Source organism: Ambystoma mexicanum, chromosome 1p (assembly GCF_040938575.1).
Source record: "Ambystoma mexicanum isolate Mex_15411 chromosome 1p, UKY_AmexF1_1, whole genome shotgun sequence".
In the NCBI taxonomy this organism is placed as follows: Eukaryota; Metazoa; Chordata; class Amphibia; order Caudata; family Ambystomatidae; genus Ambystoma; species Ambystoma mexicanum.
In genome coordinates this window covers 301183671-301209189 of record NC_090921.1, presented here as the reverse complement: position 1 = coordinate 301209189, position 25519 = coordinate 301183671, and the positions used below count along the sequence as shown (strand labels likewise).

The 25519-nt window shown below is 47.8% G+C and overlaps 1 protein-coding gene across 5 annotated transcripts in view; it reads right to left on the bottom strand.

The window, feature by feature from the left end:
• ABCA7 (ATP binding cassette subfamily A member 7) overlaps window positions 1–25519 on the bottom strand; it is a 2687121-nt gene that overhangs the window by 418043 nt on the left and 2243559 nt on the right. For all 5 annotated transcript variants that reach the window (XR_011303245.1, XM_069647414.1, XM_069647430.1 and 2 more), the window contains 2 exons: window positions 13471–13648; window positions 11744–11859 (listed from right to left, as the gene is read on the bottom strand). Coding sequence is in view for 4 of the 5 variants with exons in the window: in XM_069647414.1 (XP_069503515.1) it covers window positions 11744–11859; window positions 13471–13648 (294 nt within the window). In the remaining variant the exon portion in view is untranslated. The remainder of the gene's footprint in view (window positions 1–11743; window positions 11860–13470; window positions 13649–25519) is intronic.

Sequence of the window (25519 nt, the reverse complement as noted above, 5' to 3'; positions counted from 1 at the left end):
ATATAGAATGTTCCTAGTAGATCGCTTAGTGCACAATAGAGGTGTAGAGGACCATCACCCGACACCTGGAACAGGACAGAGTTTAAGAAGATATTGGTAGTGGAGATAGAGAGTGGTCTTTAGCAGGCTCCCGCCCCCAAGGACTACAAGACCCTGGCTTTGTGGATTCCATCAAGAGGATACTGCCTATTTTGCTGCTGTTGTTTTTTTGTTTGTTTTGCTGCTACTGTAAATACTGTAGTAAAGTCTAAAAAATGTTAGGGCCTTCAAAGGAATTGGCAGAGTCAGATGGCAGTCTGGGCTCTGGGCATCCTCTCAAGATGGACGTCCAGTGTTTGCAAAGAATTTACCTTAGTTGCATGGGAGCTAAACTAGCCTCCATTGTGCAACTTGTCAAGCCCACACAATGACTGTTCCCCTACAAGAATGTCCATACTCATTGAAGATGGATTTTTAGAGCCAGAAGCACAAATTGCCTGCCTGCAGTAATGTTCTTTCTGACACAAGTCTTTTCTGCCACAGATTAATAATCATTTGACAACCTCGACAAAACATTTTAATCAGCCACCTGGTGGTGCACTGCGGCGCTGTGCTGGCTCTTCTTGGTGGTGTTGGCACTGGAAATAGCATAGGTGGTGCAATATTATATATATGATACATTACTCACCGTATTCGTATTTCTGATACTTGTATCTGCTTAGATTCACGTGCTATGCATTGGCCGACATCTAGTGGAAGCTGCAGAGTATTACCGTTTTTGTTTTCGAAACTCAAAAAGGCATGTCGACAGGGCGTGCCAGTAATACCATCCCTACTGCGATGTCTTCTGTACCCATGGTGCTTCACGCGTCGAGGTCCCTCAGATTGTTTTGTTTCTGACATGAGGTTGCATGAAGTGTAGCGTGAGTACAGGTGTAGTAAGGCAGATTATGTATCAGATAAAGCCCAGACAACATCAATGTATGTTCTACTTCGAAGGGCTGGTGCATGTGAATCTAAGTAGATACAAGCATCAGAAATACGATAACGGTGAGCAATGTATCCCTTCTGAGGCTTGTGGAATCTGCTTAGATCACATGCTATGCATAGATTAGCAAGCAGTGTTTGGAGAAAGTGGTGGGTTGTGAGAAGGTACAGCGGCAAATAGATGTTTTAGCACCGCTTGTCCCACCTGGGAATTTGCTTTAGATTGAGTGTTAATGCAGAAGTGCTGAGTAAAAGTGTGGATAGAGTTCCATGTAGCTGCTTTGCAAATGGTGTCCAGCGGGACGTTTGCGATAAAGGCCAAGATAGCTCCTGTACCTCTGGTGGAGTGAGCTCTTGGTGTGAAAGGCAGTGTTATATTTGACAGAGAGTAGCAGAGCTGTATACATCTGACTATCCATCTGGAGATAGCGTTTTTGGAAACGCGGTCTCCTTCCCTACCTGGAGCTATGGAGACAAACAGTTGGTCTGTTTTCCTTAGCGGTCTGGTCTTGTTTACATAGTAAAGGAACGCCCTCCTTACAACTAGTGTATGGTGTTTTTTCTCAGCCCAGCTTGATGGATTTTGGAAGAAAGCGGATAGTTTGATGGCCTGATTGACATGGAACTTTGAAATTAACTTAGGTGAAAACATAGGGTGCGTTCTTAATACCAATTTGTCTTTGTGGATAACAAAGAAAGGGTTTTGCTCTGACAAAGCTTGCAGTTCACTGACTCTCCTTATGGTGGTTATAGCCACCAGGAAAGTTGTTTTATATGTGAGGTGTTTAAGGCTGGACTTATGAATAGGCTCAAAGGGTTGTCCCATGAGCTTTGCAAGTACTACATTTAGGTCCCACCCTGGCAGCAGGTTTGAAATGGGAGGGTGGGTGGAGTCTTTTTACTCCCTCCCTGAACGCTTTAATGATAGGTATTTTCCACCAGGACACCTTACTTTGAGAAGTGGTGTACACGGATAGATCCGCTAGGTGAACTTTGATTTTGTTAAATACTAGCCCTAAGTCTATTAAGTGTAGCATATGATATGATAGGTTATTTATAACGCGCTTAATACCCAGAGGTTTCTAAGCACGGACCAGGGGATCGAAGCTGTGCTGCTCCGTGTCATCTTGCTTCCAAGGCGAGCACGTTGCCTCTCTACATTCTATTGGGCTTATTTGTTTTGACAGGCACCACAATATACATCTTTTCCACTTGTTAAAGTAACTGAGTCTAGTGTTTGGTTTACGTGCCTCCTTCAGGATTTCCATACACCTTTGAGACAGATTTAAATGGACAAGCCAAGCTGCCAAGTTCATAGACTGAGGTTGAGGGTGTAATGTTGTCCCCCTGTGCTGTGTCAGCATGTTGAAGGGGCACAGGGTTTGATTGGATCGCACATCGCCAGTTTGCACAGATGTGGATACCAAGGTTGTCTCGCCCACATAGGAGCAACTAAGATTAATGGCACTTGTTCCTTGTGCATTGTGTTCACCACTATGCACATTAGAGGAGTTGGGGGGAAAAGCAGAGGCAAGTTTCCCTGACCAGTTCATCCACAGGGCGTTCACCTTGGAGTCGTGTTGGGGAAACCTGGATGTGAAGTCTGGGCATTGCATGGTTTGTCTTGTTGCAAACAAGTCTAGAGGGGGGTAGAGTCGTGTTGGGGAAACCTGGATGCGAAGTCTGGGCATTGCATGGTTTGTCTTGTTGCAAACAAGTCTAGAGGGGGGTAGCCCCATTGTGTGAAGATCCAGTCTACGATATCTTTGTCGAGTCGCCACTCGTGCTCTTCTGGTAGAGGGTCTCTGCTCATTGAGTCTGCTAGAGAATTGAGTTCCCTGGAACATGTTGCAATGTTACGAACTTGTCCCACTTGAGTGCCCATTTCCAGATATTTTGTGCTAGCCTGGACAGACTTGGAGAGTGTGCGCCCCCTGCTCGTTTATGTAAAACATAGCAGTGGTGCTGTCTGTGCGTATTTGTACTGTCTAATGTGACAAGTGTGCTTGGAAGGCTTGTAGAGCCTTGAGCACTGCTAGAAGTTCCAGTAGGTTGATGTGATTCTGGGCTGTGATCAGACTCCACAGACCATGCGCTATGTGATGAAGGTAATGGGCTCCCCACCCAGTGAGTGATGCGTCTATTGCGACAACCGCTTGCACTGACGGGTTTCCCCTTTAACAGGTTCTCCTTTGTCCACCAGCGCAGAGCTTGTATTAGGGGTTGGCGAAACAACCACTAGATCGTCCCACTGACCACTTGCCTGAAACCACTTTCGCCAACCACTCGTGCATTGGGCGCATGCGCAATCATCGTGTGGGACTAGGTAAATGCATGATGCCATCATCCCGAGCAAGCGCATTGCTTTGCGTACGGTTATCTGGCGACCGCCTAGATACTGAGGTATTTGCAGCCATATGTTTTGTACTCTTTCATTTGACGGAAAGACTAGACCCTCTTCTGTGTTTATGACAGCTCCTAGGAACTGTGTGGTCTTGTTTGGTAAGAGACTTGATTTTTTTCTTGTTGATCGAGAAACCCAACTGAAAAAGTAGACTGATTGTTCTTTGGGTATTTTGATTGCAAATTTGGGGGTTCTCCCCTGTGATCAGCCAGTTGTCCAGATAAGGGTACACTGGGATTGACTCCCTGTGTAGGTGCGTTGCCACTACCCCTAGTACCTTGGTGAATACCCTTGGAGCAGAGGCAATGCCAAAGGGTAGCACTTTGAATTGGTAGTACTGGTTTGCTATTTTGAAACGCCAGAATCTTCTGTGCGCTGGGAAGATTGAAATATGAAAATATGCATCTTTCATATGCAAGGTTGCCATGTAGTCCCCCTGCTTCAGCAGTGGGATTCATTCCTGTAGCATTGTCACGCAGAATTTTTGTGGCTTGACATAGGTGTTTGCAGAGCGCAGGTCTAAGGCAGGGCGCATCGTAAGGTCTTTCTTTGGCACAAGGAAGTACATTGAATAAATACCCTTGTTTACCTGGTTTGCTAGGAGGTGTTGAGCGCCTCTGGAAGAAGAGGATCTGCCCCTACTTTCGAGACCTTCTTTGGCCTCTTTGAAACCCCTGTTGAGAGGACTGTCCCTGTGACGAACCCCAGGACGAGCTTTGGCCAAATTGATGCCCATGTTAAATTAGGAGTAACAGGAGAGGGTAGGATGCATCTCTGTACTGATTGTAGCAGGGGGATAAATTGGGTTGCTGATCTCTTATCCCCTAGTATGTCTTCAACAAAGTCCTTATCAACTTGTGTCTCTTGCTTGCCGATCTTGAAATGCTCTGCCGCCTTTAGGAGTAGGTTTTTATATTGCATTTGGCTATACACTGGTGAGTCTGCCACCAGTGGGTCTCAATGATCTGGCGACTGGATGACGTAGACATCCTCGTCGTCATCATAAAATTGGTTGACATCACCCATGTCTCCTTGGTCATCTGTGTCTGTATGTTCCAGGGTCCTGGGAGCCTTGCATGGAGTAACAATAAGCATGCTAGCCTAGGTCCTGCTGCAAGGTGGAAGCTTGTGTGAAGTCTGTGTGGGCTCTTTTGGCGGAAGACTTGGTAACTCCTTCCACTTGATTTGAGTAGTTACTGGCCTGCTGTGTGGAGCAACCAGAAGGTTTTGCAGGACTTTGGGGTGGTCAAAGAAATTAGCGAGAGAGGACATTCGCCTCATGACCATGTCAATTTGTTCTGCTGTCCTTTGTGATGAACTTGGACTTACATGGGGAGCAAAGGCGGGGCGGGGGTGGGTGGTTTCTCTGGTTCAGGGGTTCTATTATGGTGCATAGCCTCCGAAAGAGTGCTCTCTCCCTGGGTCCTCGAAGACTTATGTTTTTTCGATGACTGGCTTTTTAACTGTTTATCTGTGCCCCGTTTTTTGATCAGCTTGCTCATCTTCGATCTTGGTGTAGACTTTGAGGAGTCCTTTGACGTGTCTTTCGACAGTCGGTGGTCTGCCTGTATGGGGGCCGTCAACGAATCTTTCGACGCCCGGTTGCTGGCATGTGAGGATTTCGTGGCTTGAGACACAGTGTCAGAAACGGACTTGCTCATTTGTTTCGGGGGCCTGTCATGTGGTGATCCCGAGTGCGATGGCCCAGAGGACAGGGAAATCTCGGACATCCCCCTTGACACTGTGTGTGGCTTTCCGGTCGGTGCTCGACTTTCGGCCGTGGGAGGTGTGCTTTGTGTGGTGTGACTTGGTTGTGCTAGTGCTGCCAAGTGTTGTCGCCGTAGCAGAACCGCTGGCCTGCCTGTTGGGCTCAGGGGCTTGCACGCGGGTATCCGGCGGATCCCGATCGCCCTCTGCATCACTGTAGACGTCGATGTTGCCGTCGCTGGAGGCTCCCTCGATGTCCATTGCGGCCTTGGCCTGTATGGCGTGGTGAGCCCAGCGTTTGGTTTTGCGATCCTTGAGTGTTTTGGGCCTGAACAGTTTGCACAACTTGCACTGTCCCTCGGTGTGATCCCTGGGACGCCAAAGATTGCACACCCAGTGCAAGTCTTTCCAGGGGTATTTTCTATTACAAGAGGGGCAAAACTTAAAGGGTGTATTTTCCATTATGTATGGGGATGGCAGCCTGGTGAAAAAAGTGGGCGGAAAGGCGAATATGCATTCTCTTAAAGAGACTAAAGAATGTACCTCCCCCGAATCTCCCTACTGTGAGGGCTGAGGTCCGTTGAGGCCTTCGGAGGCCGTGACAAAGGATCGTCGAGACGAGTTGTTGCAGTCATCGACAATAGTAATTTGTCGTTGATGCCGGCGCCGTTAAACTTTTCTAAGCAATGGTGATAGCCAAGAAGGAACTCTGCGATATGCGTCTGACTATGATGCTGGAAAAAAACAATCGGAGGGACCTCGACGCGAGAAGCACCATGAGTACAGCAGATGTCACACTAGGGATAGTATAACTGGTACGCCCTGTCGACGTCCCTTTTCAAGTTACAAAAACTAATACTCTGCAGCTTCCACTGGATGTCGGCCTATGCATAGCATGTGATCTAAGAAGATCCCACAAGCCTCAGAAATATATATACACATACAAACACAAAACACCAAGAAAGTTACGGTGGGTTTAAAACGGTTTGAAAAAAACCCTTTCACCTGAAATGTGAAAATAGCAATGTCCATTTGAGCCAAGTTATACATTCTACAACGCCACCTAGTAGCCATCACTGGAAGTTAACCTTCAGTTCTGGGCCACAACAGCAAGGTATTGTGGGTATGCAAATTAGCTCAAATCCAAACCTTTTTCTCCAGGAAAGTGTCTTTGTCTAAGAGGGCAATGCTATTTTATACATAGCTTAATCAACCCAAGACAGACATTTGCAAGGCTGCCAGGACAACTACATACCTGCTTTCAGCCTTATTAGTGATCATCAGTGCAGTATAGTCCCGATAGCCTTGTGTTTCTGTCTTGGGTTGATTGGATTGGATCGCACATCGTGATTTTGCACAGATGCAGAAACCAAGGATGTCTCACCCACATAGGAGCAACCAGAATTAGAGTTACTTGTTCCTGGTGCATCTTGTTCACTATCCTGCTCAGTAGCGTAGTTGGTGGAAAAGTGTAAGCAAATTTCCATCACCAGCTCATCCACAGGACGTTCCCCTTGGATCCGGCTTGGGGAAACCTGGATGCGAAGTCTGGGCATTGTATGTTTAGCCTTGTGGCGAACAGGTCTAACGGAGGATAGACCCTGAGGGAAAAGATATCGTCTGAAATGTTTCTGCTGAGCTGCCACTCATGCTCTTCGGGTAGAGGATCTCTGCTTAGTGAGTCTGGCAGAGAATTGAGTTCCCCTGGAACGTGTTGCGACACTAGGAACATGTTCGGGTTGAGTGCCCACTTCCAAATAGTTTGGGCTAGCCTAAACAGACTTGGAGAGTGTGTGCCTCCCTGCTTGTTTATGTGGTGCTGTCTGTGAGGACTTGTACTGTTTGGCCTGGTAGATGCACTTGAAAAGCTTGCAGGGATTTGAGCACTGCTAGTAGCTCTAAAAGGTTTATGTGATTTTGGGTTGTGATAAGGGTCCACAGGCCATGCGCTTTGTGGTGAAGGTAATGGGCTCCCCCACCCGGTGAGTGATGCGTCTGTTGTGACAGTTGATTGCACTGTAGGGTTGTGAAAAGATTTTCCCTTCAACAGATTTTCCTTTATCCACCAGTGTAGCGCTTGAACTAGGGTTAGCGAAACCACCACTAGATCGTCCGACTGACCTCTGGCCTGAGACCACTGTTTCGCTAACCACTCTTGCAATGGGCGCATGCGAAACCGTGCGTGCGGAACCAGGTATGTGCATGAAGCCATCATCCTGAACAAGCGCATTGCTTTGAGTACGGTTATTTGGTGACTGGCTAGATACTGAGGTATTTGCAGAAGTATGTTTTACACTCTTTCGTTTGACGGTAAGACTAGTCCCTTTTCTGTCTTCATGATAGCTCCTAAGAACTGTTTTGTTAGGCTTGGAACGAGACTTGATTTTTTCCCCGTTGATTGATAACAATTGGAACAGAAGCTTGATTGTTCTTTGGGTATTTTGCCTGCAAATTTGAGGGGATTCCCCTGTTATCAGCCAGTCGTCCAGATAAGGGTAGACTGGGATTGATTCTCTGCATAGGTGTGCTGCCACTACCGCTAGTACCTTGGTGAATCCCTTGGAGCGGAGGCTATGCCTAAAGGTAGCACCTTGAATTGGTAGTGTTGATTCGCTATCTTGAAACGCCGAAATCTTCTGTGCGCTGGGAACATTGAAATATGAAAGTATGCATCTTTCATGTCCAAGGTTGCCATGTAGTGCCCATGTTTTAACAGTGTGATTACTTCCTGTAGCGTTGTCATGCAGATGTTTTGGGGCTTGACAGGGTTCACAGGGCACATGTCTAGGACAGGGCGCTTCTTTGGCACAAGGAAGTACATTAAATAAATACCCTTGTTTACCTGTTTTTCCGGGACAATTTCTATGGCGTCCTTTAGTATCAGTGCCTTGACCTCTTCTAGCAGGATGCGTTGTTCTTCCAGTGTAGTTTGTCTTTGTCTTGGCGGGTGGTTGGCTGGTGTTTGGATTCGCTCTATGCAATTGCCCCCCACCCCGGTGGAAAGTACCCACTTGTCCAACGTGACACTAGGAACATGTTCGGGTTGAGTGCCCACTTCCAAATAGTTCAATGCGCAGGTAAAGTGAGAAATACGATCTCCTACTGGAGACGCATGGGAGGGACCCTGTAGCAGTTGGTCATTGCTTAGGAGTCCCCTCTTGAGGCAGAGGATCTGCCCCTACTTCTGGACCTTCTGTGGACCCTTTGAAGGTTCTGTTGGGAGGAATGCCCTGGTTGTAGTTGGAGGACCACTGGGTGTTCTGCCTTCTAAACCGGTGTGTATTTGAACCTCCTCTCGGCACAAAGGATTTGTTTGTGAGTTGTGCCAGGGATTTGCCAGGGATTTGAGGGTGTCGTATACCTCCTTTGCACTCCTCAGTGGATCCTCAACCGCTTTACCGAACAATGCGTTGGGCTCGTTAGGCATGTTCAAAAGGGTGGCTTGGGTCTCCAACTTCAACTTGAAACCCAACTGACGAAGCCATGCATGGTGTTATTTGATGGTACCGTCTGCCACAATTCGCCCCGCATTGTCTACTGCGTCTAAGTTATTTTTAAGAATGCAGCCTTTAAAAGCAGGTCATTGTACTGCAGTTGGTTGTCCACCAGGGAATCAGCCACTTGTTGGTCGGTATGGTCTGGGGATTTGATGATGTATATATACATCATCGTCGTCATAGTATTGATCTGTGTCCCCCATGTTCCATTGGTCTTATGGGTCTGCTAAAGAGCCAGGGTCTTGGGAACCTTGAGTGTCGTAATAATATATGTCATCAGACACGTCTTGATAGGTAGAGGTATGGGTTTGTGTTGCGTCCAGGCTGGCTCTTTTGGCGTCGGGCTGCTTGTTAGCTGCTTTGCCTTGAGGGGGCCCCTGAAGGTTGGGAAGTTGATCTGGGTGTTGATCAAGGAAATTAACAAAACTAGACATTCTCCTCATCACCCTATCAAACTGTTCCGGGGTCCATTGGGAGGAGCTTGGCAACAGTGAGGGAACAGGTGTAGGCAGAGGCTCGGGAGCAGGGGGTTGTTTGTGATGCCCCTGAAAGCAGAAAGAGCAAGAGCAGCATGTCTGGGGCTGACATGATTTTCACAGTCCATTATCCACAGAAAAGGAGCAGAAGCAGGGCCAGCATGTTCTCAAAAGTCCAATATTCCCATAAGAGCAGTAGAAGGAGTGTTGCTTTGTTCTCCAGACTCCTTACCCCTTGACGATCAGCAAAGCAAACCACATCATATTCTCTACAGGCCCTTGCATACAGAGCGGAGTGGAAATAGGGTGCAGTGGCTCTTCACCTTCCTTTACAAATAAAAGTGAAGCAGATGCATAGAGGAGAAGTTCTACACAGTCCCTTACCATCACAAACGAGCATGGCCACTGCCAGCATGTTCTTCACTATACCACAAGCAATTAAGAAGAGCTGGATCATAGCAGGTAGGGTATCCATTAGTTCCAAACATACAGAGAGGCACAGACACAGGGGCTATTTCTGCACAGACATTTGCCCACAGAAGGAGCAGAATAAGAGCAGTCATGCTTCCATAGCCCCTTAACCAAAGAGAAGAGCAGGACCAGAGACAGCCTTTTTTGTTTGAACTATTGAGTGTTGAAAACGGGACACCTAGAAAAGCCCAAACTATTGCATTTGAATACTGATTCAAGTATAGATAGGGAGGAAAGGCATTTGAAAAGGGACGCAGAGGATTGACATTTGAGGAGGGGGACACAGTGTATAGGTATTGTTTGGTTATGGGTCCACCCACCCCTGCGCATAGCCATGATAATTGTTGCGTCTTGTCTTTGTGTCAATGCATTATATGTCTCTTTGCAGATCTGCTGGACATTCCTAATGTTGTTGGAATGCTCTGTGTGCGAGTGAGTGACAGCTCAAGGAATGTTAGATGAATCATAACATGTAGGTGTTCTGAGAAGTGTCAGTTGAGACCTAAGCTGAGATACCCGAGGATGTTTGGTGGGTTTATTCCAACAACAATAGGAATGGCCAGCAGATCTGCAAAGAAACATACAATGCACTGAAACAAAGATAAGACACAACACACATCCTTCCCTTTATATACAAAGCACGACTCACCTTGTTTCCCTTTACATATCAAGCAGATAGTAACAATGAAACTAACACGAAGCTGGCACTCCAAGTAGGGAGTGGAGATGGGACCCTGCTACCAATTTACAGTAGTTATTGGAGCCTGTAACTAATTAAATAAAGCAATATAGCTTTCTACCATGGAGTCTGGATCCACTATCCTGATGTGCCTTTACTGGAGAAGTTCACTTTACAACACACATCTCTATGGCTGGTCCCACCCATTCCTGCCTCTCCCACCCGAACCTCCTCGTCAGGGGAAAAGGGATGAAGGCTTTCAGTTTGTACAGCGTGTGGACCTGCTGATGTAAGGCGCAGGCTGGCTGTTTTTTTTGTTCGGGTTGTGGGAGGAAGAAGTGGGGTTAGGGGAAGGAGTTGGGCCATGGAGGAATGAGTCAGGTCTTATGGAAGTGTGCAGCTGCAGCGTTGCTTGATCAGCTCGAGGTAAAGTTCAGAGATTTTGAGAGTGCTTCTGTTTTTTTCATGACGGGCATAAAGAATCACAGGTGGGGAAACGGACTTGTAAGGCGAGTGAAGCTGGGCTGTAAAATGAAACAGCTTTTGAAGATGCTGCCGCGGATGAGGTGGAGTTTTTCAATTTGTTGCAGTACTAGAATCTTAATGTATTAAAATGGCACAGGATCCTTGTGTCTTGCAAATAGTTATAGTCCTTTGAAAACATTTCTCCTCTGCTGCTATCACAAGCAGCATATTTCACATGTTAAACACATTTTCAAAACCAAAAACCTGATGGAAACAGACTAAAATGCTTTTTTCAGTCTCCTTTGATTCATAAGCACTCTTTGTGTCCTTCACTGAAGTTCTGGTAAAAACAAGCATTGGCAAAGCCAACAGTTTTGACTTGTGTACAAGTATTAAGCATTTGCCAGGCACTGCTATTATATGTGCAGGTGTTCATACCATTTCGCACCCGCTACCATCAATGGTCAGTTAATACTATTACAGCTGTGCCTGGCAAGTATTTTTGCCCAAAACTGTTGGCATGGCCAATGCTTGTTTTAATAGTCCCTTATTCAGATAGAGCAAAAAGCACCATATGGGTATATTCCACATAGACCCCTTATTCTGCTCTTTTTTACCACATAAACAAGCACACTATAAGGAAAGGCAGGTTCTCCATTGTCCCTAAACCCTCAAAGAGCAACAGTACTACAGCAGCACAACGCTTGCAGTCCTTTACCCACAAAACACTAGGAGCAGTAACAGCGAGGCATTAATTTTCCCATATTCGAGGAGCAGCAATCCCAGAGAAAGATATCCTTGGCAATCTTTTATCTATATAGACAGAGGAGCATTGCACCAGCAGTTCAAATTCTTAGCAGTCTCTTACACAAATAAAGGGAGAAGAAATACAGGGGGGGGTCCTTAACAATCTCTTACAAATGGAAGAGCAGCAACAATTATTTTGTGGAAGGTCCTGAGCAGTATCTTACCAATAGAAGGGAAGATATACCAGCAGGGGACATTTAATGGTCTCTTACCCATAGGGAGAGGTACACCAGAGTCATACAGGCAGATCCTTACCAGTCCGGTTTCTTACCCATAGAAGAGTAGTAACAGCACTAAAGCTGGCAGGTTATCAGAGGACACATAGGACTCTTGCTGGAAGCAGACAAAGATCAGGATCACCAGCATTGCAGGGACCAGGTAATTGCACTAGAAACAGAGATGGTGAAGGGTGAGCATACTTTATGAGCATTTGTGGACAATTAATATCTACAGTAGTTTCTAACATTCAACTTGCATTAAAACAGGACTGGCAACTTTACAAGATTTCTGTGAGTGCAGCACATGGTGAAAAGCTGCTGGCAAGCAAACAATTTAAGATACTCCTAAATCTCTGTATGTTTTACGAACATCTCAAAAGCTCACTTACGAAGCATTGTTAATGTACTTTTGTTGTACTGTCCATCTCTAAGAAGTCAAACTACCAACTGCACCTCCTCAGAGGTATTCTTCCTTTCCTCTCCTACCCGCAGTAGCTCACTGTCTCCAGAGCTCTGGTTCTATATAGGCTGGACTACTGCAACAGCCTCTTTTTAAATCTACCTGCCTCTACTCTCTGTCCTCTGCAACTCATCCAGAACAGGACGGCAAAACTTGCCCTTGGCCTCAAGCCCAGGGATCGTATCTCTCCAGCACTGAAACCGCTCCATTGGCTCCCAGTGGCTGCAAGGATTAAATGCAAGACCCTTTGCATTGTCCACGTGGCCTTCTGGGGCCAGAGACCAAAATATCACCAGCTTTCTCTTCTGAAATATCTACCTACTCGAGCTCTTCGCTCCTCAACCTCCAACTCCTTGAGGGTTAATTGCTTTTCCAAGCAACAAGCTGGGGGCAGATCTCTCTCTTCGGCCGGTGCCTCCCTCTGGAACTGCCTCTCTGAAACATGAGCAGAACCGTCTCTGGTCCCAGAAGCAGCTCAAGACTTTCCTCTTTGCTTCTGCCTTCGCGCTTCCCCTCCCCTGCTGTTCTCGTGTCTGATACTGCATTGGATACCTAGCTACCCTCTGAAATTCGGGCCAAGGGCCCTGCCCCCTTAGTGGCACACCTGCACTGCCGCCTGGCAACCCTGCACTTGGGGCTGTATCTGCAACCCTACAGTCCCACTACCTGCACTAACACTTGCTGTCGGCACTTAACCCCTGCACTGCCACCTGGTGGGCGCACACCTTGTTTTTTTCAGGGTTCTTTTTTCTGTTTCGGTCCTATGTCCTGCACCTGCTTCTCCTCCCCTGCCCCAGCAGTTCTCCCCTTTCCTCTCCCCTGAACTTCAATGTCACTGGGTCTAGTAAGATCGCTGTCTTGTCCCCCCTTGCTCCCCTCCCATGCCTTGTTGCGCCTTGAAACACTTTTTATAAATACATTTTATGTTTGCCATTTTAAGACCTTAAAGCCCTGATTTTCTTCTAAGGGGCTACATGTACAGTTATTCATTATGCCTTGACAAGCTTTAGATGTTGGAAAATTATTTGCTGCAGTCGGAGTCAGTAGCTGAGCGAGCAGGCACCTTATGTCAGACACAGTATGCATGCAAAAAGTAATCACTGTTAAAGGCACACACCAAACAAATAGAACAAAAGAGAAGTGACGAGGGATAGATGAGAGGTAAGGAGATTGGAGCAACATTACGTAGAGCCATGTAAGTTGGTCCGAGTGCATAGGATGGTTTCAGTAAACACAAGATTCTAGGCATTTGTTTTGAGATGTTAAAACTGAAATGCAATAAACAATGGGACACAATCATGTCAATAATGGATGCCTTACCATGTCCCATGCAAAGTTTCCCAGCCAGTACAGGAGAGGCTTCATTCCGCTCACAAACTGCAAGTGTTTAGCCTTGCTGACACGCTCCTCAATTAGAAACAGAACAAAGCTTGCAGGTACGAAGGAGAGGGCAAACATAACACAGATGGATATCAGGACATCCACCGATGTTGTCATCCTGGGAGTCAAACAATGAGAGAAAGAACATTTTAGGACAAATCATGCAGGGAAATATACAGAGGAGGGGGGAGGAGGTGGGCAACATCAGATTGAGGGCACCCGGGATTGGTAAAAAGTAGGAATGATGGGCAGAATGGGAGTAAGGCAAAGCAACAGCAGTGTAAACGGGTGTAAGACCTAAAGGCCAGGGTACAAACAGGCAAGAGTGTGCATATTCCTCACGATAGGATTACGACTGCATATAACTGTAAGGGTGGAATATTATTTTTAGGATTGTGGCTACCTAACTTTTAACATGAAGGTTTTACTGGCTTCTTTGGTTTTTTTACTTTTGTTTTGTGGTCAGAGGGACTTCAACTGTAGTCCCCTTACAAATGCAACAGTTTTCCTGGTGTGTCACCCTTAGTGACCCATGTGGCCATCAAGGCAGGGTGTTCTTTAATCACTCTATTTTGGTAGCCGGGTGTTCTGTTTAGTAGTCAGGAGGCACCTGTGATTGAATATTGGCTAAATCATGTATGTAGACCTTTAAACCATGTTAGTCGCATACTGCCCATATATATCGTAGCTAGCAGCGGGTAAATCCTACACATGTCCATTTACTTTATTGCCATTCCTTTGTCTGTAAGTTCTGCGAGACAGGCTTTAAAATAGATGGCCTATGTGCTGATGTCGTCTTACCGTGAAGTCCCGAGCATACCAATCTACATCCAGTGCGTGTGGGCCAGTGGGTTGGGCAGCCCGATTGGCTGGCCCTCAAAACATGGGTGTGCTGCCCTGTGATGTGATTGGTAGGCAGGTTTAGGCCAGCCATTGCGTGAATGTATCATCAATGGGAGACACTTTTCATTCCTCCGATCTGTACCAGATTTCCTGGAAGGCTAATGCATAAGATGGGCTGCTGCCGAGGACCCTGGTATGGCCATACATTCTGGACACTGGCTGATTTGTCCTTGTTCCGTCTCTGCTGGTGGAATCCCATTCCTTAGCTTTCTGTGATTCTGCTAGCTTGGTGGACTGGATGTTCCTTTGTGGGACATTGTTCCAGGTCTCTGCAGTGCTGCCTCCTCGAAAATCCTTCTGGCCTAAATGCCTAAGGTGGGAGGTGGTAGGAGGGTCTTGCTGGCTTGACATCAGGAGGCCTGCTGTTGCCCAACCTCAGTTCAGTTATTGGGACAGTCTGGGTCATCTCCTGCCATTGCCTAAGTCGTGTGAATGTTTCTCCCCGGCTGGCTGCCGTATAGTTTCTTCTGGAGCTGTCCTAACAACTTGGTCAGGTTCTTCTAGGCTTCTAGCATCATCCTCACAGATGCTGATGCTTCAACCTTATGTGTCGTCCTCTTGGGTATACTCTTTGTTGCTTCTTTCAGTTGTCTGGATCTTTGTGAGTTTGATTCTCTACTACAATAACCATGGCTAGCCAGACCTAAACCAGACACCCAAACTCATCTGCGGACCTGCCATTGGTGGGCAGAATTCTTCAAATGAAAGCGCCCTGAATACTTGTCCACGGATCCTCGTGTATCCTTTATTTTCTTCATTGCAGGTACTCTGGGTCTGCGAGTAGTGGGGATTCACACGCTCCCTGTTGATTCCTATTGCTTGGAGTAAGCTTTGTGCGTCCTCAAACAGTTCTTCCTCCCTGCTGAGATGGAACTGTTCACCTGCATCTGTGGGGTAGAAGAACAAGTTACTTACCAACTGGTAACGTTCTTTGGACTGGATGTTCCTCCAACGTATTCCACATCCTAACAAAGAGTTGATCGTCCACTCTGACCCTGGACATCCTAGAAATGTAAAAGCTCAGAGCTCTCCTAGGATCCAACTGATGGAGTCGCTCCTCTTCCTTACCAGGATGAGGAGGAGGATAGAAAGATGGAAGTAGCACCTTTTGACTCAAATGGTATTCAGAAACTACCTTAGGTAGAAAGGAGGGACGTACTCACAGTACAATCCTGCCCTTGTGAAACACAGTAAAGGGTGGCTTAGGTGAAAGTGCCTGCAATTCACTAACTCTGCGAGCGGAAGTAACCGCAACGAAGAACAATGTCTTGAATGACAGTAATCTCGAAGGACAAGAGTGCAAAGGTTCAAACAGAGCACCCATGAGAAATTTCTAAACCAAATTCAAATCCCAAACCCGGCAGCTGGAAAGGGGACGGCGGGAACACATTAGTCAGTCCTTTAAGAAACTGAAAAAATCAGAGGAATCTTAAAGTAAAAAAACTCTTCAGACAAGCGCTTAAAGATAGACAGCGCCGCAATGTAACCTTTAATGGTACCCACGTGAATGCGCCTGTAGGCCAAAGAAAGTATGAAAGACAAAACCATAGGAATGGAGCACTGAAAAGGATCAAAATTGTGATCTCGGCACCAGTCGCAGTACTTACGCCAACGGCACAGGGATTTTGTTGCAGGCCGCCTGGCCGAGAGCAACACCTCCATCATGTCATCCGGGAGGTCTCAGTCCTTATACCTCAACCTTTCAGATACCAAGCATGAAGGTTGAGAGTCTTGACCTCTGGATGGAGAACCTGATTTCCCCCTTCCTCTCGCGTGTGCGAGAGAGCATATCCTCCCGGTAGGAAAGACGGCATGGAGGACAGATGGACATATACTAGAAGGTCCGGGAACCACGCTCTCCTGGCCCAATCCGGACCAATGAGGATCATGTGGGAACCGAACCTCCGTAACCTCCGCAACACTTGAGGAATGATAGGGACTGGAGGAAACACGTACAGCAGTGGGAATGACCAATCCACCACGAAACGCGTCTCCTAAGGCTCCTCTTGGAAGAAATTCCCTTGAGCAGAATCTTTCGCACTTCCGGTTGACACTGGTGGCGAAGAGATCCACTTGCGGAGGTTCCCCAAAGGGCGAAGATCTCCTGAAGGACTTCCTGAGCCAATTCCCACTCGTCGGAGAACGTGCTCTGCCTGCTCAGAGCATCCGCCGCTGCATTTTCGTCTCCGGCCAGATGAACTGCCAAGATCGAAATTTCCTGCTGGATGGCCCAGAACCAGAGTTGCATTGTCTCTGTGCACAACGGAAGTGACCCTACCCCCCCCTTTTTTGTTGAGGTAATGCATGGCCACTGTGTTGTCCGTCAGGATCAGGACACTCTTTCCCCTTACAGAGGGCAGAAAAGTCTTCAGGGCTAGCTGGACGGCCCGCAGCTCTAACAGATTGATGTGGAGTTTGGACTCAGACGGAGACCAACGACCGCTGGCGGTCAAGTCGTTGGCATGAGTGCCCCATCCTGTGAGGGAAGCATCCGTCACTACCGTCACCTCCGGCCATGGTTGCCAAAACTGTTCCCCCTTCATCAGGTTCCCTTTGTTGGGCCACCACAGAAGATCCTGGGAGACCGAGAGTGGAATCTGAACGGAAACAGACATCTTGCCGGAGAACTGTGACCACTGCATCGAGAGCCCACTGCAGGGATCTCATCCGCAGCCGGGCCTCTGCCACCAGAAAAAAGCAGGAGGCCATGAGGCCGAGCAACCTTAAGAATTCGAAAGCCGGGAGACTCTGGGCACGTTGAAACTTGTCCACCATCTGCACAATGTGATGAGCCCTTACCTTGGGAGGCGAACACTTCCCCCAAGGACGTGTCTAAAACAGCCCTGATGTACTGGAGCTGTTGGGAAGGTGTCCGATGCGACTTCTTGAAATTCAGGGAGAAGCCCAGCCTGTGTAGGGTGCGGCAGGTGACACTGAGATGATCCAACGCCAGCTCGGGAGAGCGTGCCCAGATCAGCCAGTCGTCCAGGTAGGGGTAGACGTGAATCCCCCCTCGCCTGAGGTACGCTGCCACCACCACCAGTAGCTTGGTGAAGACCCTCGGGCAGAGGTCAATACGAACGGCAGGACCCAAAACTAAAAGCGCGAGTCACCAGCCACAAACCTGGGGTACTTCCTGTGCGCGGGATGAATCGGCACATGAAAGTAAGCATCCTTGAGGTCCAGAGACACCAACCAATCCTGAAATTGAAGGGCCTGGAGGACTTGAGAAAGAGTGACCATCTTGAACTTGTCCTTCCTGAGAAGTCTGTTCAACCAACGCAAGTCCATGATGGGTCTCAATCCCCTGTCTTTCTTTGGGATAAAAAAATAAGGGGAATACCATCCCTTGTTCCTCTCCGCGACAGGCACCAGTTCTATAGCGCCTTTCTCCAGCAGGCTCAAGATTTCCTGTGCAAGGAGTGGATCCGGAAGCTTCAAAAAGAGTTTCCCTGGTGGATTGTCATGAGGCCGCTGAAGGAAGGTAAGGCAGTAGCCATGGGCAATGGTATCCAGAATCCACGCATCTGAAGTAATGGCACGCCATTCTTCGAGATGCGGAGACCGTCTGACCCCAACCGGCGAACCATGGGACATGACCTCATGACTGTTTGGAAGCGGCTGTGGCAGAGGCAGCTGCCTGAGCGGCTTTGACACCAGAGAGGCTTTGGCACCACGATTTCCCCGACCACCACGGGTACTTTTTTGCTGGCCCCTTTGACTGGCGGCACCTCTCGTTCTACCAAAGGAGGAGTAGTAACACAAGGAACCTTCCCTCCACTGCTATCCCCTAGGACGAAAAGGCAGAGGTTGACGCACTGCGGCGCTTAAAGATTTTGCAGCAGCTTTTGAGGTCTGCAACCTCTCAAGGCTCTCGTCAGACTTGCTGCCAAACAAATGTGCGCCATCAAAGGGCATGTTGAGAAGACGGGCCTGCATATCCGGAGCAAACACAGACTTCCGCAACCACGCAAATCTGCGTATAACGGTGCTTGCAGCCATGGATCGGCTAACACTGTCGGCCCTATCCAAACGCGACTGAGGGGATTCACACATGGCATCCTTGCCGTCCCGCACGAGAGCAAGGAACCCATCCCTTTCTTCCCCCTCGGGAATATGCTCAGCCGCCAAAGAAACAATTCCACAGAGTGTGTGAAAACTTTGCCAAAGCACACGTGGAATTGGCCAATTTCAGGGCCATGCTCCCAGCAAAAAATACCTTCCGTGCCAAACCGTCGAAGCGCTTGTCGTCCCTATCCGGAGGGATGGTAGGGTACGCCGCCTGCATCGAGGTGGCCATAGCAGCCTGAACCACCAAACTCTCGGGAGTGGGGTGAGTAGATAAATAACTGGGGTCGCTAACGGAAGGGTGGTATTTCTTGGTCAAAGACTTATTAACAGACGGAAGAGATTCCGGGGACAGCCAAGCAGCTGCCACCCTTTTCTGCAAAGTAAGATGAAATGGCAAAACAGGGTCAGAGGACGGACCTTGATCTAAAATGTCTGTTAGATCATCCTGCACAAAGTCTTCAGTAGGACTGGACCAGCCCAGATACTCCGAGACCCTCACCATTAGCCTCCTGTACGAAGACTCTGCATGAGGCCCAGGCTCAGGCCTACCGAATACCATTTCTGGAGAAGTGTCCAATCCACTGGCATCATGGAGGGTCTGCCGCAACTCCTCCAACTGACTGTCTCCAGAAAAAAGTGGCGCATCATCAAGATCACCAGGTTCCTCAACCTCAGACCTTTTCTCCTCTTCATAAGTATCATCCAGAGGGAGTTGAAACCCAGGACTGGGGACACAAGAGGGCCTGAGGCCAAAACCGGCCTCGCAGACTTCGACGTAGCCTTCCTTGGAGGATCCATGATATCAGGGTACTCCAATGGCAAAATTCGAGGAAAAATCTCTGAAGGCGTCGATAGCGCCGATGGCTTCGATGTCGAGAGGATCGACAACCTCGACGTCATGATCGCCGAAGACTTCAGCGTCGAGGTCAACACAGGTGCCGACGGCGCAGTGGGCTGATTTGACGGCAAAGCGTTGATGTCCGAATCGGACATACACGGCGCCGAACGAGTCAACGCCGGCCCCAATCCATCAAAAGGTTGCTGCGGTCTCGCTGGAGAGAAGGACCGAGACCTAGAAACACGTCTCTTCCGACACTTCGAATCCTTGTCCGAATGGGACCTTGACGGCTCCCGATGCGAGTCGCGTCGTGTACCCAAGCGCGAAGGCGTGCGAGCCACGGTACCAGACCGATCCTCGCCGACTTCATCACAAGGCGCGACCGGACCCGTGCCCTGCGATTGAAAAAACGCTAACATGGATTGTTTAAATGCCACCCATTCCTCCGGAGTCGAGGACTTTGTAGGGCATGCAACCTTCCTCGAGGCACCCTCCTCCGAGGAGGACGGGGAAGGCGACCGGTGACAGCGCTTACTAGAGTGCCACGAAGGCGACCGGTGACAGCGCTTACTAGAGTGCCACGACAGGGAGGACAAGTGGCAGGAACCACTCCGGGACCGAGATCCCCGGGAACTTCTTCAGACGCGGAGAGTCACCCCTCGAGTCGTCGGTGGAAAACCCCCTTGGACTTGGAAGTCTGAGACTTAACAGGCTTAGAGCCCCTGCCTACCTGGAGCTTCCCCTTCCGCTACCGCAAGGCCTTGGCAGTCAGCGACTGGCATTTCGAGCAGTCATCGGTGTCATGACTCTCGCCCAGGCACCACAAACAAATGCGATGCAGGTCTGTAATCGACATCTTAGACTTGCAGTCCCGGCAAATCTTAAAGCCAGACTGCGGAGTCGGAGAAGACATATTCATGAGGACTACACGATGCACGCCGAGTCTCCGAAGCAAACACGTTTGCGGAAAAAACAGAACTGAGGCTACGGGCGCCGTGCGTCCTATTTATAACATCCGGTGACGTCGCCCTTGGCGGAGGCCTTCGAGGGACATCGACCCGACGCCATCGACGCAGGACGCCCTCTGCCGAAAAAGTTTCCAAAGTACATAGCCTGTGGACATTACATGTCAAAGATGTGGAATACGTTGGAGGACACAATCAATTCGAAAATGCAGTTATAAAGTGGACGAGATTGAAATTAGGGCCCAGGAAATCAAGGCTGATGTGAGGGCCAATCAATTCCGCGTCTGTAGCCTGCACTTCACCCATGATATGTACGACCAGTCAAGGTACACTAAAAAACGTTGACCGCGAGTTCTTCCTAAATTGCTTCCAAATGCCATCCCAACTCAATTTCCGCAGGCAACTGGTGTGGGTGAGTAGTGAACGTTGATTTTGTTATGTTTGTTGGTATGTAGGATAATGGTCGGCATTAATAAGTATTATCTTCCATCTGTTTATCTACATCACTGTTCTATTACTCCATTTTCCATAGTCACCGGATTCAACCCAAGTGCCAAATATTACATCTTAGTATACTTCATCTTTACCCGCTTTGTGGAGCCTCTAGTCAGTAAATGTGATCCTTGATGAAAACCTCCAGAGTGCCCCTTAGAAATTATGTTTGGGAAATGTGTTGGTTGACATATCCTTCTTCACTTAGAACACATTGGTGGAAGAACAGACCTTTGCAAGCAACGAAACCACCGACACGCCGTCTATCCCAATGGTGAGCCCTTCCGACCTGCACAAAGTGAAATATTATCTTGTCACATAAGTCCACTTTTCAAGCACTCATCTTCCTTTTCCATTGTACTATTTTCGGACATTGGGCTTAAATTGAAGGAGCAAGATTCTGCATCAATTTCTGTTCCGGAGATAACATCAACCTCATACACATACCAAATAATGATATTACACTACTCTTTGTATGCGATAGAACTACTTGCATGTGATATGCTTCCAATGTAAACGTATCAAAATGTATTATGTGCAGTACTGGCTATTTGTACAAAGTGGCAGGTATGGGTTTGGAAATGTATGGTTTTGTGTACGTGTGTACCATTGTCTGCATTTCAGTTCAGTATGTACCTTCTTCTGCATGGCATTTTTTCTGTTTCCTTTCGCTTTTAATCTGTATTAAAACAAGTGCTGTATTATAGGAGGATGGTGGAACTTCGACTACTATCTAGTCCTCCTTTGGAACAGGTCCACAGCTTGAAGTATTTCTATTCACATTTGACTTTCAAGAATCACAGTACATCTGACATTGGATATACTTTGAGACATAAATGTATGTAACCGTGCACTGTTTAAATAACTTCTGATTTTGGTAGTAACATTGCACCCTACCCGCCCCCCCCCCAATGCAGAACAGTTACCAAGGACACATTCCAAAGCAAAATACTTTGCAGGGCAACATTGTGATCACTATGTTTAACAGGGTGACTTCAAATCAAGCCCATGTTTGAACTCGGATGGATATCAGTTGAAATATGAACTGAATGTTATGATCAAGTTGTCGGGGGGAAATTCTCCCGGGGTCTGCTGGGCTGTCCGCGGACCCCCGGGCAGGGAGGCCCCAACTCCTCCCGCGTATCCCAAAAATGAGTATGAGGAACACGCAAGAAGCAAGGTGGTTCTGCTGTTTATTAAACAACAGCAGGGATGGGTCAAGGATCGTACGCGTCCGTCCTGACTCTCTCTCAAAATTCGTGGGGCTCGCAGGCCCTTTTTACCTCAGTATGAAGCGCTACTCGCGTCACCTGGGAAAGTTAGCAAAAAACCTATCGTCACTCTGGATTGGTTCCTCGAGTGGTAGGGTTAGTATAGCATACGTATAGAGAACGCTGTTAGTGGTTGAGGGTCAGTCAGGTGGTATACTTGGGTTGTCCCTTCTATTAGATACATGAAAATTGTTACATGAAGACCCCTGATGATTGGCTAATATTAATGGCGTCAGTGATAAGTGCCCCATGTTCTGATTGGTCCACTCGCGAGCCCCCCAGTCTGGGACCATCGTTGTTCCCAGCTCGCGTTGCACCTGCCATTCGCAACAATGTGTAACTATGTGTTTGTGCAGACAATGCGTGGATTTGTTCATATGCTTGAAGGCAGACTACTCCCACCGCCGCAGATGTCCATTGAGCCGCTTCATTGTTTCTGCCTGTGTCTCAAAACGTGGGACCCAGGCGCCTCCTCCCTCCTGGGTCTGGCACCCTGTCAGGTTCGGCTTGGTCACGTGAGGGGAGACCGTGGTTGAGGCAGAATTCTGCACATTTAATATTGCATTTTCCACTGTGTGTCTGGCTTAGTTTGCAGGTGTGACCTTGGCTTCGGCTTGTGGTATGCGAGTTTGCAACATTGTTCCCTTGGCTGTCTGTTCTCGCCGAGCTCATTCTGCAGGGTCAGCAAGTGTACTCTTGCTCGTTCAATGTTCATGGAGGCTCTTGCTTGCGGCCTACTTGGGCCTGGTGCATAGGTGGGGATGTTTGATGCACGGCGCTTTAAGTTACGGTATGATATTGCTTTATCCCCAGTATCATGCCTTCGTTACATTTCTTATTGCAATGCACGGGTTAGGAGAAGCGTCAGCAAGCATTTTAGATGAATTCGTTGTGCGTCTTGCGTTTCTGCATTTGAAAAACCTGTGAAAAATAATAAAGATGCGCGTCAGTGGGTGTGTCCGTTACCTACGTCATAGCACTGAATATGTTCTTCGTGTGGATTGGTGTGGGAGTGTCCAGTGTGCCTGTTTGCAAGGGTGTTCTGGCCGTTGGCTAGGTCGCCATGGCATCTCTAACGATGTGTTCATTTACTGTTGAATGGTTCAGTCGAGTTCATCCATGCCGCAGGTGTCGGCTTGGGCAGGGCAGGCTGGTGGGCACATCCGTATGTTCCTGTACCAGGGTATTTGGTCGTCTGGTAGATAGGCAAACTCCTCTCGTGGCGGGTGTCTGGGCCGTGATCCTCTAGGCCAGGGGCGTGAGGGGATTGGTGGGAGTCTTTTGTCCCATTCTCCCACTTCAGTCCCCCCTCTGGTCGACTTGTCGACCACAAACATATCTTTTTCCTTATCTCCTCTTACTCTCCATATTTTAGTTGCTCCTCCCAAGTGTCCATAGTGGTTGACATGGTCTTCAAATGACCAATACATATATACACAGGTTCCTCCAGGTGTGCAGTATACCCATTTCCCTATGTAGCTCCTTGGGTTTCTTGAGTTCTCGAGCTTCACAGATGGTGGGTCCAGGTGGTTGGTGATGATCTGTTTGCGCAGTTTTTCTCTTTCTTTTATTATTGTGCCTGTGTGCTGGTCATCATCTGTCGGCATCAAGGGGTGCATACCAATCATTTCGATCATTTCGTCTGTAGTGCGTGCCTTCCGGGCCTTCCAAAATCTTATTATGATCAGTGCAGCTCCAGCCAGTATTATGCATCCAACTATAATCTTCAGTCCGTCCGACAGCCAAGATGGCATCCATGACCATAACATTGAAAACCAGCTGTCATCCTTCTTCACTCCTTTACTTTCTTCCATCATTTTGGAGTGCATCCGGGCCAGTTGTGATACTGCTTCTGTCAGTGTACCATTGTCAGCATCGTTAGCAGGAATGAATGTGCAGCATGATTGTCCTATCTTTGCGCAAACTCCTCCTTCCATTTCTGTAAGGAGATCCAATACATATCTGTTCTGTAGTGCTACCATCCTCACTGCTCGCAGTTCCTCTTTTATTGCGTTGAATCCATTTACTGTAGAATTAATTGTCATCATTAGCTCCCATCTAGTTATCTGGAGCCATTTTGCGTTTGCGTAAGCTTGTAGTCCCGGATGTATTATTGACGAGAAGAACATTGCTGCTCTGCTGAATAGTCTGTGTTCTGGTGGGATTGAAGTGAGTGCTGTTTCCGACCTTCCCCATAGGTAATTTCCTGTCAGAGGTTCTCCTTGTCTTTTCTTTCTATTCAGGACATTGTTGTTGTTTTCGTTCTCTGACCCCTTCTGAGGTTTTACAGATCTCTTCTTCCTCTTGTTTCCTTCATCCATTTTAGGGAAGTTCGCCACGTTCACATGTTTCTGGGGCACCACTAGTGATGGTACATTAACGTGTACCATTGTGCATATACCATTCCACAGCGGGGGCAGTGTGTGGTATGCCTTGTTTCCGCAGGCCCAGTAATGGTCCATTAATACTGCTGTTCCTGCTCCCCCCTCAGGTAACTCTGTCACGCTTGCACAGTTGGTGTTGTATCCCACGTCCACTTCTCCTCTATGTTGGTAGCATATCTTAGGTGCAGACAGCGGCAGTATGCTTATTGGGTCTTCATTCTTCTCCATCCACGTCAACATGGGTATGTACTTGCCCCAAATCGTCCAACATCTGTTATTGTGTTCATCAATAGTTGTAATATTTTCTCTTGTTACCATGTTGCTGCCAATCACTCCTATGTCCCATTTGTTGTCCATGTACACCTTCCCTGTTATTGTTACCAGTGGTCTTTCCCAACATCCTTGTTTACCAGGAACTTCGGTGGCGTACCAGTCACATGGTAGGTATTGTAGTGTTACTTTCTTTGTTTCTCCCTTTTCAGGACCACTTGTCACGTATCTGAATGCTTCAGCATGCAAACTGCTTTTGTGGTAACTCAAATAAGTCTTGAGGAAGTTGTTTTCGTATGGATACAAGTCTCGCGTTTTCCACACCAGTTTCACCACCGTCCCTTGAAATCTCCCTTTCGTTTGGAACAGTGCCAGGTATATTATACATTGTGCTGTCTTTTCATCTATTTCCGAAGCAACGAATGTTCGAGAAGCGCTCATGGCGTATGGGATCAATGAACAGACGTAGCAGCTGTCTTCTGTTGTCTGCTTACCTATTTGGGTCATGTGTTGGTACCACATGTTGTTCGAGACGTGTGCTGAATCTGTTATGTAATTATCGATACCTTTATTATCTGAGTATGTGCTACGTTTAACTCTATTTCCCTTATGTGGAGGCTTGCTAGTACCACCTGACGTAACACCTGTTGCAGCCGTGGGTGGGGGTACATTAGGTTTGGGTACAGCCAAAATATTGATAGCATAACTTTTCTGCCATACAGAGGCAGCCAAAAACCCAGTGATCATCAAAATCCCTATCATTTTTATTACAGAAGCTAGTCTCACCGGCATTTT